Raw genomic sequence first — 21,501 nt, 5'->3', positions numbered from 1 at the left:
GACAATACGAAAATACTTCTTGGGTGGTGGCGGGGCGCGGGGGGTAGTTTATTAACTATCTTTACCATTAGAGCCTATGGCTATTCTAAAATAATCAGATCTTGCAATATATTCACAATTCTTATTTCAAATTTGTTCTTGTTTTTCCTAAGGAGCTTCACTACTTTCAGCTTAAATCCTAAAAATGGTAATCAGAAGGGAGGAATGTTCTTTTAGCATTAGATATTTATCCTCTAAATAAAAGCCCACGGCGGGGGTGGGGGGGTGGGGGGGGCACCTGCAGGTTCACAAAGGGGGGGAGGGAGAACAGGCTATTAATAGAGGTCAATTCTAGTTAGCTCCGCCTAACTAACCAGCCCTCGAGCTCTTCTGAACCTCCATTCCTCATCTGTAAAACGAGAGCCTTAGAAAGAGGACCACATCCACGCAGACCTCTGACACCCTTTGATTCTTTGATTAAGAATCGTCACGAATGGCAAACATTTAACAACCTAATCTGCGCGAATTACCTTGTCCTTGAAGGTACCTTTCCTACAGACTTGCATCATGCCTGTGCTACAGGAGATGCGTGGTCCTGGACAGCCCGAGCCTCTGTTCATTCTTCAGTGTCGACCGCCCCCTGCAGGCGCTTCCCGGGACTGACTCTTCTCGTGGTCAGGGCTCATCTCCCTGGAAACAGACTTGCTTTCCTTCATTTAGACTATTGGGCACAGGAAAGATTAGGACAGAGCATAAGTGCCTTTTTCATTAGAAGAAAGACAAAGGCCAATTAATAAGGACCCAAAGAAGAGGAAGGGCACTCAGGGTTAGAAGAGGAAAGGAAATGAGGCAAGTCTGAGCTGTCCAGGCAGCAGCCTCTGAAAGAGGAGCTTTGTTTATTTTGTCTAATCCCCTAGCTCCCTCCTTCCTGTTTCATAGACGTTGCTTATCAGAATCTTGGGATTTTTCACAGCAGAATATGTATATTCTATTATATTGCTACCATAATACATTTTGACCAGAAAAGCTTTTATCCCTTTTTATGTGTTAATAACTGAATGTTCAGTGCTTCTCTATGGAAAAGTTAAACCATCCCCAATAGGGAGAATATTATCTTTCCATTCCCTTTCCTTCAAAGCATAAGAAATTACTACGATTTACCACAGTGCAAAGGTAAAAAAAAAAAAAAAAAAAGTGGTAGAAGTCATCTTTTCAACATCTAAGCATGTATCCGGTAAAGCTACTGACTGCCAACAGTCCTAATTATTACTTTGTACCTAATTGATTTAATCAGAGCACCTGTGGTCATTTGAATACTATTTGCTTCTGGCAATAATGGATTGGTAGGGCATGTTTCCACTTTGCTCACAAATGCTTTAAAATATGTGTCTGCCTTATATCCTGGACGATTGTACTTTCTGCTCAAAATTCTGTGAAGTTAATGATTCTTCCCATTTCCTGGAAAACGTTTTTCCTTTTTGCTTGGATGAATGAGTAGTTACTTTCTCTAGATCTAAGTTTCAGAAGTGGTGCATTTCTACATCTAAGGCTGACGTAACACATAACTAATGAATGTACATTCATGTGTGTTTCACGGCACATCAATGTTGTGTTTTAAATGCCTTTTCCTATGGTCACCTCCAGGCTTTTTATGCCTTAACTAAAGCATCAGGGTGGCTGGCTGTATGGAACTGTAGTAGCCAGTGATGAGCTGGAAAGGCATGGGGCAATATTCAGAAGAAGAGTCTAGCTATTATAAACTACCTGAGCCTCCCAGAGCAGCAGAAAACAACCAGAATGCTGCATTCAGGGGTGCCTCAGTGGCTCAGTCAGTTAAGTGTCTGCCTTCAGCTTGGGTCATGATCCCAGGGTCCTGGGATTAAGTCCCGCATCTGGCTCCCTGCTCAGCGGGGTACCTGCTTCTCCCTCTCCCTCTGCCACTTACCCTGCTTCTGCGCTCTCTCATGCTGTGTGTGTGTGTGTGTGTGTGTGTGTGTGTGTGTGAAATAAATGAATAAAATCTTTTTTTTTAATGTTGCATTCAGAGAATAACATGAGTCCCACCACCTCCCTTGGCTCTTGCCTGCCTTCCTTCCTGTCCAGTGACGATAGTGCTGACCCCGTAGGGCAGGGAAATGGAATATACCAGAGCTTCAAACACAGTGATAGCTACCCATGTCCTTGGGCCATGAGTGCTTTCTTAAAGTGTGCTTCCCCCCCCACCTCAGTGCCACAAACAGTTGCTGGTTTATTGTGGCAGAAGTTCTAAAATTTGGAGGTTAAACTGGCTCTGCTTACTCTTAGGTATAAACTCAGTTCCAAACACCTAACTTCGGACTAGGTGAGGGACCATATTGATTAGTTTTTGGGTTCTTTTTACCCAGTTTCTTTCTAATCCATTCATTGTCTGGGATGGAATTATTAAAGTTTCATTTTGATATAATTGTAGATTCACATGTAATTGTAAAAATAATACAGAGAGATCTCCTATATCTTTTACCCAGTCTCCCCCGCATTGGTAATATCTTACAAAACTATAGTATAATGTCACAAGCAAGATACTGATACAGCCAAGATACAAAAGCTTTCCATCACCACAAATAGCCTCATGTTGCCTTTTTATAGCTACCTTCACTTCCCTCCCACCCCCCACTTCTTTCTTTATCCCCTGGCAACCACTAATCTCTTCTCCATCGCTATGAATTTGTCATTTCAAGAACATTCTATAAGCGGAATCCTATAGCATGTAACCTTTTGAAAATTACTTATTTTCACTTAGCATCATTCTCCAGAGATCCTTGCAGACTGTTGCTGAGTAGAGTTCCATGGCATAGATGTACCACAGTTTAACCTTTTACCCATTGACAGACAAACTGGATGGTTTCCAGCTGGAGACTATGATGAACAAAGCTGCTATAACGTTCCTATGTAGGCTTTCTGGATGAACACAGGCTTAGTTTCTCAAAGATCAATTCCCAGGAATACAGTTCCTGGGTCATAGGTAGTTGTGGTTTCATTTTGTAAGAAACAGCCACACTTTTTAGAGTGGCTGCACCATTTTACATTCTCACCAGCAATGCAGGAGGGATTCTGGTTCTCTAAATCCCATCTACATTTGCTGTCGTTACGTTTTGAATTTAGCCATTCTGAGAGGTATGTAGTAATAGCTCGTTGTGGATTTTTTTTTTTAAGATTTTATTTATTTATTTGACAGAGAGAGATCACAAGTAGACGGAGAGGCAGGCAGAGAGAGAGAGAGGGAAGCAGGCTTCCCGCCGAGCGGAGAGCCCGATGTGGGACTCGATCCCAGGACCCCGAGATCATGACCTGAGCTGAAGGCAGAGGCTTAACCCACTGAGCCACCCAAGCGCCCCTCGTTGTGGATTTTATTTGCGTTCCCTAATGGTTAATGATGTTCATCGTCGTTTCGTGTGCTTATTTGTAAAACGTCTTTTCAGGCCTTTTGCCTGTTTTCTAATTAGACTTTTTTCCTGTTGGATTTCGAGAGTACTTTGTTTATAGCAGCTATGACTCCTTCATCAGATATGTGATATTTAAAATCTTCTCGTACCTAACTTATCTTTTCATCTTCTTCATAGAGTCAAAGAGCCAACGCTTTTAATTCTGATAACATCCAATTTACAAAGTTTTCCCCTTATGTATTCTTCTGTTAGTGTCAAATGTAAGAACACCTTGCCCAGCTTAGAATCCCAAAAATTTTCTGTTTTTTCCATGCTTTATATTTAAGACTATGATCCATTTTGACTTAGTTTTTTATAAGGCATGAGACTTAGTCTAACATTTGGTTTATTTTTGTTTGGGGTTCACCTATAAAGGTCCAGTTACTCCAGCTCCATTTGGAAAAGGCTATCTTTCCTCCATTAAATTGCTCTTGCAATTGCGATAATCACTTGGGCATATTTGTGTGGGTTTATTTCTAGACTCCCCACTCTGTGCCATTGATCTACATGTCTATCCCCTGACCAGTACCAAACAGTCTTGATTACTGAAGCTATACAGAAAGTCTTTAAATTGAGTAACATGAAAATAAATAAATAAGTAGATAAAGAGTGAATCCTACCTTATTCCTCAAAATTATTTTAGGGGCACCTGCGTGGCTCAGTCAGTTAAGAGTCTTAACTCTTCACTTCAGCTCAGGTCATGATCTTGGGGTTGTGGAATTGAGCCCCATGTCGGGCTTGGTGCTCAACACAGACTCTGCTTGTCCCTCTCCCTGCCCCCTCTCACCCCCACTTCACCCCACGTGTGTGAACACTTTCTCTCTATAAATAAAATCTTTTAAAATACCATTTTAGCTATTCTAGTTCCTCTAACTTTCCCTGTAGATTTTTAAATAATCTTGTCTATATCTAAAAACATGGAATTTTGATAGGAAATGCATTAAACCTACATGTCAATTTGGAGAGAATTTACATTTTTACTATGATCATCTCCATTGATCTAATCTTCTTTGATTTTTTTTTAAAGTTTCTTCTTTTGTTTTTAAGATTTTATTTATTTATTTGACAGACAGAGATCACAAGTACGAAGAGAGGCAGGCAGAGAGATGGGGAAACAGCTTTCCATTAAGCAGAAAGCCTGATGTGGGGCTCGATCCCAGCATCCTGGGATCATGATCTGAGCTGAAAGCAGAGGCTTTAACCCACTGAGCCACCCAGGCGCCCCTTCTTTGATTTTTTTTAAATCTTTTTTCATTGGCATTGCGTAGTTTTTAGTACACAAGTCTTGATGCTTTGTTAGACTTACACCTAAGCATTGAATTTTTTTAAACAGTTGTAAATGGTATTATATTTCTAATTTTGGTGTCCATATGTTCATTCTACTATTTTAAAATACAATTATTTTTATATGTAGATCTTAGTTTCTGTTACTTGGCTGAATTTACTTCTTAGTTCAGGATTCTTTTTATTTTATTATTTATTTATTTATTTATTTATTTTTAGATTCCTTGGGATTTTCTATGTTGGCAATTATGTCAACTGCAAATAAGAACAGTTTTATTTCTTCCTTTCCAATTTGTATGCTTTTAATTTCCTTACTACGGTGACTGGAACTTCCAGCACTATGCTAAATAAGAGTGAGATTGAACATCCTTCCCTTGTTCATAATCTTAGAGGAAAAAATTCAGTCTTTTGCTATTAAATATGTTAGCTGTACACATTGTGATTATTTCAATTCTTTTAAATTGGTTGAGGCTTCAGTTTATGGCCCAGAATATGGTCTTTCTTTACATATTTTCCATGGGTACTTAGAAAGAATGTGTATTCTGCTGTTCTTGGGTAGAATGCTCTTTAAGTTTGAGAATGCTCTTTAAGTTTAAGCTCTTTAAATGCTCTTTGATTCTACTGGTTGATACAGTTTGGACTTTTCTAGATCCTCCTTTATTTTCTGTCTAGTTGCTCTAACAATTGTGGAGAAGTGGTTGTTGAAGTCTCCAACTGTAATTATAGATTTTCTATCTCTTTCCATTCTATCAGTTTTTGCTTCATTTGTTTTGAGATATTTAAGATTGCTTTGTGTTCTTAATGGATTGGTTCTTTAGTTATTATGTAATGTCCTCTCTGGGCATTTTCTTTACCAATAGTAAATAGTAATAAAATAGTAATAGAAAATAGTAATAAAATTTCTTTATCTGATGTTAATAGAGCCACTTCTGTTTTCCATTGTCTATTTACACAATACAATTTTTTTCTATCCTTTTATTTTCAACTTATTTACATCATTATACTTGAAGTGAGTTTCTGGGAGACAGTTAATAGCTGGGTCATGTTTTTCAAACCAGTCTGCAAATCTCTGTCTTTTAATTAATACATTGAGACTATATATTTAATGACTATCATCTTAGGGTTTAAGTCTCCCATTAGATTTTTTGTTTTCTGTTTGTTCTGTTTTTTGTTTCTCTGGTTTTGTTTCCTGCTTTCTTATGGGAAACTTGAATATTTTTTGGAATTCTATTTGGATTTATCTGTAGTGTTTTTGAGTATGCCTTTTTGATATAGCTTTTTTAATGGTAGATTTAGGAATTACAATTTATCACAATTTAATGGTATCATTTTACTGGTTTGAATAAAATACAGAAATAAAGAAAGATAAATACCATATAATTTCACTCATATGTGGAATTTAAGAAACAAAAAGAGGAACGTATTGGGGTGGGGGTGGGAAGAAAAAAGAGAAAGGGAAACAAACCAGAGACTCAATCACAGAGAACAAACTGAGGGTTGATAGAGGAAGATGGGTGGGGGGTGGGCTAGAGGTGTGATAGGGATTAAGGAGGGCACTTGTCATGATGGAGTACTGGGTATTGTATATAAGTGATAAATCACTGAATTCTACTCCTGAAACCAAAATTGCACCGTATGTTAACTAATTAGAATTTAAATAAAAATTTGAAAAAAAAAAATAAAATAAGTGTTCTGTCTTAGACTCATAAATACAGAGAACAAACTGGTGGTGGCAGAGGGGCAGAGATGGGGTGAGGGGGTCGGCAAAATAGAAGTAAAGTGGATAAAGAGGAACAAATCTCCAGTTATGAAATAAATAAGCCATGAGGGTGAGAAGTAAAGCATAGGAAATATAGTCATTAATATTGTAATAACACTGTATGGGTAGCAAATGGTAACTATACTTATTGTGGTCAGCACTGTGTAATGTATATAACTGCTGAATCACTTATGTGAAACACCTGAGACTAACACAAGATTGTCAACATTTTGGTTCTGGGTTGGGCTTAGGTAGTTGGCCATATTTTTATGTAGACCAAAACAGGTAAGTGCCACAAGTAAGAACACCTGGAAAGCCAGGAAAACTTAGTTTCAATCTGAAGGAACTCAGATATAATTGTAGAACCACTACCAGTAATATTTTAGGGACCATGGAAAAAGTACCAGGAAAAATACTATCTTAATTTTCAAAAAAGAAGATTCCAAAAGTTACAAATAGTTAATCTAATGTGAATCCTTGGAAACATTCCAGAAAGAATTTTTAAACAGATGGTTTGTGGTGATTTAGAAAATACGAACTACCAAGATTTACTAACAAGGCATATATAAGACTACTTATAGCTCCCTCTTTGAAATGCTTGAGACAGACACATCAGAGGAATGTAATTGCATTTAGGATAGTACTTGAAACAGTAGATCACTATAGGCTTGCATGAAAGAATAAAAGTCAGAAAAAAAATAAATAAATAAACAAACATCAGAGAAATGTAGGCTGAGTGGTAGGGGAATGTGTGAAACAACCTTAGAGCACAAACTATTATTATTGATGAACTGAGTCATCTTGGAAGATCACTGATTCACCCAATCCCAGGCAATAACTTGACAAGTAATTGGGTAAGCAAATAGGTGGCATCATTATGGGGAAGGTAGGAGATGATTAAGACTATAGAAGTTATACAGATCTAGCCTTTGTTTCAGAGTTTACAGACTTGTCAGCCTCCGCTTCCTTATTTGTAAAATAGAGGTAATAAGGCTTCACAATTACTATAATAATATAGAATATTCTGTGATAGGTAAGACATTGTAGGTAAAGCCCTTACACACATAGGACCTTGTAATACTCACTGATTTGGGGTATTGCTAGGTTTGCTTCTGTTATCACATATGCTGGTGACACCTAACTGGCAAGAACAGTTGATCTATCACATGTATTTCATGGGATTAATCTTTGATTTCAATATATTTTTTATTTTTTTTAAAGACAGAGATCACAAGTAGGCAGAAAGGCAGGCAGAGAAAGAGGAAGAAGTAGGCTCCCCGCCGAGCAGAGAGCCCAATGGAGGGCTCCATCCCAGGACCTGAGCCGAAGGCAGACGCTTTAACCCACCGAGCCACCCAGGCGCCCCGTCAACTTATTTTTTAAAAGATTTCATTTCTTTACTTGAGAGAGAGAACACAAGCAGGGGCAGGAGGAAGGGAAGAAGCACTTTCCCACTGAGCAGGGAGCCTGTTGTAGGGCTCCATCCTAGGACCCTAGGATCGTGACCTGAGCCACCCAGCCAGCCACCCCCTTTGATTTCATTTTAATACAAACTAAAGTGTCAAAAATGGGAATGACTTAACATCATTTGATATGAAGATCTAAACATTGTCCAAAGGGAGCTTACCAGAAATTAGGAGTGTGCTTAGAGGACAAACAATCCAGAGCTTTCTCAGGCAATATCATAGAAGGATTTTCTATAAAATAAATGATTACAGCCATTCTGTATTCTGCACTTGTCAGCCCACATTTGGAAGTTTGAGTTTGGTTCTGGGTGCTTTGCTGTCAAAGAGAAACTAACAAATCGGACCAACTTTAGAGATAAGTCATCAAGGTAATGGACAGCCTGAAGTCTTGACATAAGAGGACAAGATAAAGGGGGCATGTCAGCTGGAGAAGAGAAGGCTTAGCAGGGATGGACAGCTGTGTTCAAAACAACTGAGGACTATTACATGGAAGAGATGTCTTCTTTGTGACCTTTTGGCACACCAGTAGTGAGTGTAGACACAGAGCATTTGACAAAGGGGATTAGAAGAAAACCAACATTATAAGAATTATTTAACAGTCTGTCTTTGGTTGCTTTTTGCTCTTCCCAAAGTGAAGTCAGACTATGAAGCCCTTTGTGAAATATCTATTGAAACTCTTTTACACGGGTTTTAACTGCTCCAATTTGTCAATGTCAGCTTACATCTATGGAAGTAGATCTGCTCTGCCCTGACACTTTTTAAATTGAAGGAAACACTATAGTCAGCTCAAAGCAGCATTTAGGTCACTATCCCTCAGTTCCCCTCCTAAGCATCACCACCATGGGCTTTCTACTAACAAGTACAGTTAAACTGTCATCACAGCTTTCTTAGTGATGACATTATGTCTTTCCTTACTGGTTCATAAACGGACACTATTGGCAAAAGCCTTTCTGCAATCTCTAAGTGCTTATGGAATTACTTTTTTGGATGTCTTAATTATTTCAATGCTATTTGTTCTCAATAATACTGTATCAAGGGGTGCCTGGGTGGCTCAGTGGGTTAAGCCTCTGCCTTCAGCTCAGGTCATGATCTCAGGGTCCTGGGATCGAGCCCCACATCGGGCTCTCTGCTCAGCGGGGAGCCTGCTTCCCCCTCTCTCTCTCTGCCTGCTGCTTTGCCTACTTGTGATCTCTTGTCTGTCAAATAAATAAAATCTTTAAAATAATAATAATAATAATACTGTATCAAGTTTTAATTACATCACTGTTTTGTAAATACTAGAGCAGTAAAATTATACTCACATTTTTACTGTACTTTCCACCAAATAACAGAAGTATCCTTTTTCCCTTTTCAACTACAGCAATAATAGTCCCTGAAATACTACTCTTATTATTTAGTGTGCTTAAAACTAACCCTGAATGATCAATAGTATACCTTTCCAGAGGGGGGCAGTAAATGACAGTTTGTTTTTATTATGTTGATCCCCAAATTTGTTGGGAGTTTAAGTGCCAAGAAATGAAATAGGGAAGATTAAGTACTTCTGTTAAAGAGAGATTTTTTAACTTCTGCCTCTATCCTCCCAAGAACCAGAAGCAGTAACTCAAACAGATATTTGTACACCCGTGTTCACAGCTACTTTATTCACACTAGCAAAAAGTGGAAGGAACCCAAGTGTCTGTGAGTAGATGAGGGAATCAACAAAATGTAATCTAGACATACAGTGGAAACTTATTCAGCTTTAAAGGAAGTTAATTCTGCCACATGCTGCATTATGGATGAACTGTGAAGACATTATACTAAGTGAAACAAGCTGGGCAAATACTATATAATTTCACTTGTATGAGATCGACCTATAGTAGCCAAACTCCGAGATACATAAAGTAGAATGGTGGTTGCCAGGGGCTGAGGCGTGAGACCACTTAAGATCTACTCTCAGACAAAAATACCATATGATCTCCCTTACATGGAGACTCTAAACAAACAAAAACTAAGCTTATAAATACAGAGAACAGGTTGGTGGTTGCCAAAGGCAATGGCTGGGGGTAGGAGAAATGGATGAAGGGCGTCCAAAGGTACAAGTTTCCAGTTTATAAAATGAAGAGGTCCTGTGGATGTAATGTACAGCGTGGAGACCATAGGTAACAATACTATATATTTGAAAGTGTTGGCATCTGGGTGGCTCAGTCGGTTAAGCGTCTGCCTTTGGCTCAGGTCAAGATCCCAGGGTCCTGGAACTGAGCCCCACATTGGGCTCCCTGCTCAGTGGGGAGCCTGCTTCTCCCTCTGCCCTCCCCTGTGCTTGTTCTGTCTCTCTGTCAAATACATAAATAAAATCTTTTTTAAAAAAATGTGTTGAGGGGCGCCTGGGTGGCTCAGTGGGTTAAAGCCTCTGCTTTCAGCTCAGGTCATGATCCCAGGGTCCTGGGATCGAGCCCCGCATTGGGTTCTCTGCTCAGCGGGGAGACTGCTTCCTCCTCTCTCTCTGCCTGCAGCTCTGCCTACTTGTGATCTCTGTCTGTCAAATAAATAAATAAAATCTTTTTTTTTTAAGTATTGAGAGTAAATCTTAGAAGTTCTCATCACGAGAAAAAATCATGTGGTGCTAGATACTAACTAGATTTATTAGGGTGATCATTTAGCAGTACTCACAGTGAATCATTATGTCATATATCTGAAACTAGTATGTCAATCTTCTATCTCAATTTTTTTAAAGATCTACTTTTTTGCAAATTTCAAGCGCACTGCACACCATGATTAGCTATGATCACTATGCTGCCCATCATATCCCTAGAGCTTAATTCATCTGATGAAGTTATGCTTTTAGTACTCTATTACAAAGTTAATCATTTTCACTTCAAGGACACTGGTTTAAAACTTTGCAGTCTGAGTATTATTGCGTTTTCTCTTCTTTGGCAACCTTACTGTTACTGGGCCAAGCTTGTGTACATGGCCGCCCCATGACCAACATAAGGGTGTCCTATCTTTGTGTGCATTTTTAAGATTTTTGTTTATTTGAGAAAGAGAGAGCACAAGCAGGGGGAGCAGCAGAGGGAGAGAGAGAAGCAGACTCCCCTCTGAGCAAGGAGCCCGATGCAGGACTCGATCCCAGGGCCCTGGGATTGTGACCTGAGCCACAGATGCTTAACCAACTGAGCCACCCAGGTGCCCCTCTTTGCGTGCACTTAAAGGACATGACAATGAATGGGACTCAACCAGGCCAAAATCTCAGTTCTGATAAGCCACAAAACATTAACTGGGTCTATTTAGGGAGAAAAGTAGAAAAAGATACATGTCATGCGAATAGGCCAACATGGAAAAATACTTAATCTAACATGAGAACTAATATTTCTGAATATGCACATGCCCTTTCTTCTTGGCAAATCACCTTTCTTTTGAGGTGAAATGAAGTAATCAATACACCATTTTCTGCCATTTCTTTAGTGTTTCTACACCAGCAGCACGTATCTATACTGGACATTTTATACTGAGAGCTGTGGGCTCCGCTAAGCAGACAAGATAAGAATTCATCTCCTTATATTTAGTGTATGATTAAAGTATGTGTTGTTTTATCAGAAATGACTCACCAAAGCAGAACTATTCAATCCTTTCTGATTTTTCACTTAGAAATTTGGGAATTATGACTGATTTCATAACAAGTGACCAGGGTGAATGATTGTTGCAATGATGCCTCATTTCCCCATCTCAGCCAGTAGACACTCATTTTTCAAAGCACTGGACTTTCGCTTCTTCTTTTGAATATACACCATTTATGAAACAGTCACCACCCCCATTGCTGTCCCCATAACCATCTGGCACAGTATCATCATTTATGTTAGCAATATCATCGCCCGGGGTCATGTTACAAAAGAGCCAAAGAAACACATTTGTCATCTAATTCTCAAGATCTAGGGGAAGTGAACTTTAGCTTATAAATGCTTCCAGCTAAGCCTCTCTTTTCTTTTCTTTTTTTAAATTTTATTTATTTATTTGACAGACAGAGATCGCAAGTAGTCAGAGAGGCAGGGCGAGACAAGAGAGGGGAAGCAGGCTCCCTGCTGAGCAGAGAGCCCAATGCGGAACTCGATCCCAGGACCCTGAGATCCTGACCTGAGCCAAAGGCAGAGGCTTTAACCCACTGAGCCCCCCACGTGCCCCTAAGTCTCTCTTTTCTTGGGGCGCCTGGGTGGCTCAGTGGGTTAAGCCTCTGCCTTCGGCTCAGGTCATGATCTCAGGGTTCCTGGGATCGAGCTCAGCATCGGGCTCTCTGCTCAGCCGGGAACCTGCTTCCCCGCCCTCTCGCTCTGCCTGCCTCTCTGCCTGCTTGAGATCTCTGTCAAATGAATAAATAAAATCTAAAAAAAAAAAAAAAAAGTCTCTCTTTTCTTAAAAGAGATTATTTTTTTTAAAGATTTTGTTTGACAGAAAGAGAGAGACATTGAGAGAGGGAATACAAACAGGGGGAGTGGGAGAGGGAGAAGGAGGCTTCCCACTGAGCAGGGAGCCCAACGTGGGGCTCAATCCCAGGCCCCTGGGATCATGACCTGAGCCAAAGGCAGACATTTAACCACTGAGCACCCAGGTGCCCCCTTAAAAGAGATCTTAAGGGGGAAATGAATTCTTCAGTTGGTTGGTTGGTTGGGATTGGCGCCATGAGTGTTTCTAAAGTAACCCCTTGTGAATTATCATAATAGCACATAACACATGGCAAATACTTACCTGAGTTGGCAGAACAAATAGCCCATGTTTGATAGCTACTTGTAGGATCCATAGAGAACATTCATTTTTAGAACAGTTTCCCTTTTATAATAATGATGCAGGAGGTTAACTTTTGTGGTTAAATTCTAGATCTGTTTTAATTTAGTTCCTTTTGTAGCTGCTCATCACATTCCCAGGTTTTGGTATTACTGAGTCTAACTTTTTTGACTATTGTGTTTAAGTAATTCCATACAAACCTCAAGAATGAGTGCACTCTTATACACTGCAAAGAGGACATTTGGATTTTGGAGATTATCTTTGCCATCTACAGACGTGGACCTGGGTGTGCCTGGATCTGATATGCAAATGGTGTTTATATTTATCAACATTTCTCTAATTTACTGAATCTCTATTTTTTGAGTTATTTTCATTATGCTTTAATTTGCTAAGTCCACTTTAAATGTTATAGGGGTAAACCCTCTTCATTACCTCGTGTGGTATTGCAAATATGTTTCCTACCCAGTGACTATTATTCTTAACTTTGCTTATACTGCCTTTTTTGAACAAAAGTTTTAAATTTTTATGTAGTACTATTCTTAAGTAGATTCTTATCAATCTTTTTTTTTAATGGCTTTTAATTTCAACATCCTGTTTCTTTTTTTTTTTTAAGATTTTATTTATTTATTTGACAGAGAGATCACAAGTAGGCAGAGAGGCAGGCAGAGAGAGAAGAGGAAGCAAGCTCCCTGACAAGCAGAGAGCCCAATGTGGGGCTCAATCCCAGGACCCCGAGTTCACGACCTGAGTCGAAGGCAGAGGCTTAACCCACTGAGCCACCCAGGCACCCCAACAGCCTATTTCTAAAAATCTTTCTCCACCACTTTCATTTCTTAGGCTTACTTTATTGTCTTCCATAAGGTCTTATAGTTTATTTCCATAAAATTCTGATAATTTTAAAAAGTTTTTAGGTATAGACATTAAGATTATACGGGGCGCCTAGTTGGCTTAGTCAGAGCATGTGACTCTTGATCTCGGGGTTGTACGTTTGAGGCCCACGATGCATGTAAGAATTACTTAAAAATGAAAACTAAAAAAAAAAAAAAAAAATTACAGGGACGCCTGGGTGGCTCAGTTGGTTAAGCGTCTGCCTTTGGCTAAGTCATGATCCCAGGGTCCTGGGATCGAGCCCCACACTAGGGCTTTTGATTTTTAATCTTTTAATAATATGGGTAGTAGGAATCCTTTTTGTTTTCCCATGTGGACTCACAGCTCATCTAACACCATTACTAAGTAATTGATCTCTTCCCTGCTTATTTAAATTGCCACCTTTGCAAGATAGTAAGTTTAAATAGACGCTCAGTTCTGTTTCTAGAGTCCTTACTTTATTACACAGATTTGTCTATTCCTTCGCTATAACACGCTGTTTTCCTCTTTGTCGTTATAAAGTATATTTGAGATCTGATAGGATATTTATCTCCTTTTTAATTTATTTTTTTTTTCTGGCTGTTTTTAGGCCCCCTCCTCTTACTCATCTTCCATGTTTAATCTTCACATGGGCTCTTAAACCCATCTGCTGAAGTTCAGCAGCTACTTAACTCAGTCCTATCACTAGTTCTTTAAATTATCACCATATTGCAACCCCTTCACTGGCGTTCCTTCTCTCACTGTGCCGACCACAGTCTACTCTCTGAACGCCTTCCGTTAGGAAATTTGATTATTTTGAGGCCTCATATAATTTTTAAAAACAGCTTTATTGATCTATAATGTACATACCAAACAATTTACTCATTTAAATTGTGCAATGCAATGGTCTCTAGCATATTCAGATTTGTGCAACCGCCACCACAATCCATTTTAGAGTATTTTTCACCACCCCAAAGAAAAAGATCAGACCTTTTAGATATCAACCCCCAACCTTGCCATCTTCCTCCTCCTCCTAGACATCCCAGTCTAGGCAGCCACTAATCTACCTTCTGTATTTAAAAATTTTTTATTCTGGAACTTTATATAAGTAGAATCATATAATCCATAACTGGCCTCTTCTACTTACCATGATGTTTACAAAATTCATCCATGTCGTCGCATATATCAGTACTAAACTCTTCATCACGGCCAACTAATATTCCCCCGTATGGATATACCACATTTTACCCATTCATCAGCTGACAGACATTTGGGTTGCCCTACCTTTTGGCTCTTATGAATAATGCTGCTATGAACCTCATAGAAACTTAAGATGAACTTGTTACACTCAAAAAAAAAAAAAAGATGAGAATTTTTATTACAATGGCATTAGATTTGTAGCTTAATTTAGGAAAATTTTATTTTTTTTCTTACAATATTACTTCCATCAAGGAAAATTATCTTCCTTTACATCTATTTAGGCCCACGGGGCGCCTGGTGGCTCAGTCGGTTAAGTGGCTGCCTTCGACTAAGGTCATGATTCCAGAGTCCTGAGATCCAGCCCTGCATCAGGCTCCCTGTTGAGCAGGAAGCCTGTTTCTCCCTCTCCCTCTCCCTCTTCCACTCCCCCTGCTTGTGTCCCCTCTCTCACTGTGTCTTTCTCTCTAATAAATATATAAAATCTTTAAAAAAAATTTACATCTATTTAGGCCTTGTTTATTGCCTTCCACAAAGTTTTATAGTTTTCTTCATAAAATCGTGTTGCATTTTTTTATGATTTGTACTTATTTTATAACATTTACCATTTTAAATGGGATTTTTAAAAATTCAAATTTCTATTTGGTGGTGGCAGTATATAGAAAAGCTATTAATTTTTGTATTTTTTAACCCTGTATCTGTTTATCCTGTGGATCTCTCTTATGCATTCCAATAGCTTCTCAGTTTTTTTTAAGATTTTATTTATTTACTTGACAGACAGAGATCACAAGTAGGCAGAGAGGCAGGCAGAGAGAGTAAGGGAAGCAGGCTCCCTGATGAGCAGAGAGCCTGATGCGGGGCTTGGTCCCAGGACCCTGAGATCATGACCTGAGCCGAAGGCAGAGGCTTAACCCACTGAGCCACCCAGGTGCCCCGCTTCTCATATTTTTTATCTTCCAGATAATTATATAATGTGAATGCACGAAACTTATCTCTTACTTCAGAATATTTATATTCCCTGTATCTTTTTATTTTCTAATTTCATTGGTTTTGATCTCCAGAATGACAAATAATAGCAATAATACTGGGCATACATCTTTCTTATCAGCTTTAACTTTTACTGCAAGCAACGTTTCAGCAAAAATAAAAGAAATTTACCAATGAAAGAAAAATCACCCTGAATCCCATGTGATAGCAAGCTTGAAAAATTACTGAAAATAAATTGTTTGTATATGTATAGAAAGGCAGGAACGTGGGCACCTCAGTGGCTCAGTCAGTTAAGCAACCACCTTTGGCTAAGGTCATGATCCCAGGTCCTGGGATCAAGCCCCACATTGGGCTCCCTACTCAGCAGGGAGTCTGTTTCTCCCCTGCTCATGCTCTCACTTTCTCTCCCTCTCTCTCTCTCTCTCTCTTTCAAATAAATAAATGAATGAATAAAATCAATCTTTAAAAAAAAAAGAAAGAAAGAAAGAAAGAAGAGAAATACAGGAAAGATATACACCAGACTGCTACACAGGTAGTTCTTTCAAGGGTGTAGAATTCTGTAGCAGAAACAGGGGTGGAGAGAGAGACCCACTTTCTGCTTTATGCACTCCTGTGTAGCTTGGCAATGAGCTTTTCCTACTTTTATAATTTTAAAATGCATCTTGAAAGAAAATCCAGAGTACAAAGTATGTAAAGACTTTCTTTACATATCAAGATTTAAAGATATATGCATTGTTAATAGCTAAAATTGAAGCTATGTTTACTAAATTCAATCTCAATGAAATGATACAAAGATTAGACAGATAAGTAGATGAGAGAAGGACTGGTAGAGATACTGACACGGTTACAGATGTATACCCACTGGCTGTTACTAGACAGTCCGAAAACAAAAAGATGGTCACAGAAAGGAAGTGGGTAAAAGAAAAAGCTTATAGACCATATAGGAAGGATTCTGGGGCACGGGGTCAAAGCTATTATCTCCCTCCTCCAGACACCTGAGAAAATGTGAATGGGGAAATTACTTCATGGGCTGAAGAGAATTTTAATTGCTCTCTAAGGTCATCAGAACTTAATGATTTCCTGCCAGAAGTTTTTCCTTCTGAGACAGCATGGGAGAGTCTAATATCATAGGAAGCCATCTATATTTTTCATCCCAGTATTTAGGGTGCCACATCAATGGTAGCGCACCCACACCTTATTACTGCTTACATCTTGGAATATGACTAAATGTGCCCCTTCTCTTATTCCCTTTCAGGATTTCCAATGAACACTCCCCCAAACTCCAGATCCGGAGTCACAGTTACCTGAGGGCAGTAAGTGAAGTCTCCATCAACCGAAGCTTGGACAGCCTTGACCCTGCTGGCCTGCTCACGTCACCAAAGTTCCGCTCTAGGAATGAGAGCTACATGCGAGCCATGAGCACCATCAGCCAGGTGAGCACGATGGCTATGGACCATTACCTGCATAAGGGTTAGTGGACACAGGGCATGAAGGGAGTAAACCACTGATGGATCAGCCTGATCTACATGCTACACACGGTCAACGACTACTAGGGAAGGATAAAGACACTGGAAATTCACCAGTAGTCAGTCAGTACCAGCACACTTGCCATCAGGAAGTTGACAGATGAGGTGATAAAGATGCTTGAAGGATAGAAGGACATCGTAGACGTCACTGGCAAAAACCATAGCACTGTCTGATCATAAGAGTAGAAGTATTGAGCAGGTCATCAAGACAGGGACCCAGGGACAAGAAGTGAGATATTTCCTACTTATCTCAGCTGGGTCCCAGATAAATATTATATCTTGGCAATGAGACAAAAGCCACTTCTAAGAACCAGTATGCTGGACCAGGGATTAAGACTCAATAAAGGCAACTTAATTCTATGCCCAAAATACTCAGCTGAAGTCCTCCAGTCTATCCCATCAAAGGTCTCAGAGTGTGGGAGATGGCTGTTTTACCTAAGATCAGGGATTAAGAGGACGTGGGACTCTTGGAGGACCTGACCCTGCAGCTTTTGGGGGGCCATGAGAGGAACCAAAGATACCACAGGGGCTGGCTTCCTCTGGGAGCACAAGAAGGGTATTTTTTAAAGGAAGTATAAGAATTCTGAATTTAAATTTCTATATAAAAAAAAATAACTACTATACAATTAATTCAGCTAGTATTTATTGAGCAGAACACTGGACCAGATTATACAAGTTATTCATTGATGAGCAGTACAAAATCACTTGCCCTGCTTTGGATATATACTTTTAAAATATTTATTTATTTATTTATTTATTTGAGAGAGAGCAGAGTGAGTGAGAGAGAGAGAGTATGAGCAGGGGAAAGGGGCAGAGAGAGAAGGAAAAGCAGGCCCTCATCTGAAGAGGGAGCCTGATACTGGGCTCGATCCCAGGACCCTGGGATCATGACCTGAGCCGAAGGCAGATGCTTAACCTACTAAGCCACCCAGGTGCTCCTCCCTGGATATATTTGTTAATGTATAGCTTTGCATGCCAGGCCCAGGAGACTGGACTTCATTTGTTAGGAATGGGATTGATTAAAGATTAATTGAAACCTCAGCTTTTAAACAGGCAAGAGATATTATCAGAACTTTGATGTGAGATAATTTGTATGGAAAAAATAGAGAAAAGATGAGAGAGGATGAATGGTTAGAAGTAAGAAGCTAGTCTGGAAGACACTGTGATCACCAAGGTAAGAATGCTACTAGCAGTGCTGCTACAAATGGTGGTAGCAGTGGCGAGGGTGGTGGTGGTTATGGTAGTGATGATGAGGATGGTGATGGTGACTGTGGTGATGAGGAGGAGGTTGGTAGTGAAGGTAGTGGTGATGGTGATTGTGACTATGGTGATGAGGAGGAAGGTGGTGATGATAGTGACTAGCCAAACACGGTAGGCTGAGAACTGAAGCATCTCTGACCTACCAGAGTGAGACCCTGAAATAGGACCATGGTTCTTGCTTTGTCCCTACCAACAAAATAGAGCTCTTTACTCTAACTGCATTTTTGAAGAGCAAAGGCAAGAACCACAGCAAGGCCCTGAGAGCAGGGCAGGGTGGGAATTGGAAAAAGCTGGCGTGGGGGATCCCCACATCTGCCCACTGTACATTTCCTTACTTGAAAGAATCCTGCAAGAACATGCATGCCCATCTGTGCTAGCTGATATGTCCAATGATACTCACTATCCCAACTCCCAGGAAAATAGTTGGTGCCTCATTTGCTGAAATTTTGACTTGCCTCCCCTTACTTTTTTTACAATAAACAATATAATATTTAAAATTTCTTGGGGCACTAGGGTGGCTCAGTTGTTGGTTGTCTGCCTTCAGCTCGGGTCATGATCTCAGGGTCCTGGGATCGAGCCCTGCATTGGGCTCCTGCTCAGCAGGGAGCCTGCTTCTCCCTCTCACACTCCCCCTGCTTGTGTTTCCTCTCTCACTGTCTCTCCGTCAAATAAATAAATAAAATCTTTTTTTTTAATAATAAAAGTAATAATAAAATAAAATTTCTTTAAGCTTTTGTTTATTCCAGATGGCCTCATGGTCACATAGGCTTCTGGAAAGGTCGTCTATAAATCCAGCTGTCATACATGTAGATTACATCGAATACATCAGTGGATTTTTTAAAAAATTGTTGGAAAATATTTATACCCATTCACTGCTTTCATAATTCTAAATGTTTAAATTTTATGAAGATTTTACTTATTTGCCAGAGAGAGAGAGAAAGCACAAGCAGAGGGAACGGTAGTGTGAGAGAGAGAAGCAGACTTCCCATTGAGCAGGGAGCCTGATGCAGGACTCGATCCCAGGACCCTGGGATCATGACCTGAGCCGAAGGCAGATGCTTAACCAACTGAGCCACCCAGGCAACTCTAGATTTTTAAATTTTAAATGTTCAAGACAGGAGAAACTTGTCACTTCCCCCATCAGGACACTGAATCTACACAGCTGTCTGGCTCGAGTCCTTGTGCCGCGGATCTGACCTTCCTGAGACACTATCATATCCTAGTGACAGCCGAGTAACTTATCAACAAAAAAGAGGCACATGTGGCCCCTGATGCTACAGCAGGTTGTGCCCTGTAATCTGGTGGTATAATCATTTCGCCTTAAGTAAAATACAGAAAGAATAGCCATCCTAAATGGATTCCTAATGATACATCATTTTTCTAGTCCCATACTCACTTTTCAAGTAACACAATATTTTTAAGGATAATTTCAAACTATTGCAGTCCCAATAGTGTCATTATTCAAAGGAGAATAGTTTCTTCTTCAAAGCAATACTACCATATATATTCTAGATTTTTCAAAAAGTGGTCAGCTTTTCTGATGTTGGGGATATTCTTGCTCATAGATCTTTAGTAGCAGCTCTAATTGTATAGAATTTAAATGCATTATATCCTACTCCCTTTTAAAACCTGGCATATTATTCATCAAAGCCTCCTAGAAAGATCAAAGTAAAATGTTATAAGCCAAAATATTGGTCTAGAATAACTAAATTGTTTATTTATGCCACTCATACCTCAAAGAAAATACCTCTAAAAACAGATTGTGCATGCATGGTAGAGAAAAATTGAACTTTTTTATATTTAGTCCCTTTCTATATTTTGTACTATACATACATCTAATAAAAATGGGGGTTTTTATAAAGTAAAGCTTGAGAAGAATTTTTAAAAGTCACATTTAAAAAATATATATATGTATTGGGGCGCCTGGGTGGCTCAGTGGGTTAATGCCTCTGCCTTCGGCTCAGGTCATGATCCCAGGGTCCTGGGATCGAGCCCCATATCAGGCTCTCTGCTCAGCGAGGAACCTGCTTCCTCCTCTCTCTCTGCCTGCCTCTCTGCCTACTTGTGATCTCTGTCTGTCAAATAAATAAATAAAATCTTTAAAAAATAAAAATTAAAAAAATTAAAAATATATACATGTATTTGGTATAATAACAGTCATTTCCAAATTAGCCTAATTAATTCATAATAAATAAATTATGTCTTCATTTATTTCAAGTCAAATTTTCAAATATCTTCATCTGGAGTGGTAAACCAGAAGCCCACGGACATTTCTGGCTGGCAATGTATTGGATTTCTACATCATTTTTTTAAAACGTGAATAAGCAGTTATTATGCTCAGTGGTAATACCAGCAGTTTAGCTATGACTTGTGACCTAGATCATCCCTTTATTGTATGCATTCAAAGAAATAAAAACTCAGATGAATTAAGGGTCTACGAATACAGCCAGTACAGAACCTAGAAATCCAAGTATCCTGACTCCTCACTGATAAGTTTCTTCAGTACCTACTGGTATGGAGATACTGATGGCAACAATATTGCTAAAATAGGAGTAATAATGGAAATGATAACAGCAGAATAGTCATCATGTATTGCTTACCTGATACATACAAGAAACTTTTCATATTCTCTCATTAATTTCATATCAACTATAAAAAAGATCATTTCTTACTTTATGAAATTCAGTTTAGACATCTGTAGTAAATTGATTCATTCTTCCCACTACACTGTCTCACCGAATAACATCCACTATTCGTGGAGTATCTACAATGTGCCTAGAAATATAATATGCATTTTGAATATTTTATTTTTATCCTTAAAGCATCCATAGGAAATAGGCATCATTGTACCCATTTTACGGATGAGGAAAGTAAGGCTCAAAGAATTCAAGCAAATTGCCCATGATAGAACAGAAAGAGCATTAAACTATACCGGGGGGTGGGGGGCACCTAGGTGGCTCAGTAGGTTAAAGCCTCTGCCTTCG

At 39.3% G+C, this 21,501-nt stretch overlaps 1 protein-coding gene across 10 annotated transcripts in view; it reads left to right on the top strand.

The window, feature by feature from the left end:
- The window catches only part of DLGAP1 (DLG associated protein 1), an 866,766-nt gene that overhangs the window by 662,472 nt on the left and 182,793 nt on the right, over window positions 1-21,501 (top strand). For all 10 annotated transcript variants that reach the window (XM_032875683.1, XM_032875682.1, XM_032875681.1 and 7 more), the window contains one exon: window positions 16,987-17,164. In XM_032875683.1, coding sequence (XP_032731574.1) covers window positions 16,987-17,164 — 178 coding nt within the window. The remainder of the gene's footprint in view (window positions 1-16,986; window positions 17,165-21,501) is intronic.

This window comes from Lontra canadensis, unplaced genomic scaffold (assembly GCF_010015895.1).
Source record: "Lontra canadensis isolate GAN:19392208 unplaced genomic scaffold, GSC_riverotter_1.0 scaffold57, whole genome shotgun sequence".
Classification (NCBI taxonomy): domain Eukaryota; kingdom Metazoa; phylum Chordata; class Mammalia; order Carnivora; family Mustelidae; genus Lontra; species Lontra canadensis.
The sequence above is the reverse complement of the archived record's forward strand: the minus strand, read 5'-3'. Positions and strand labels throughout refer to the sequence as shown.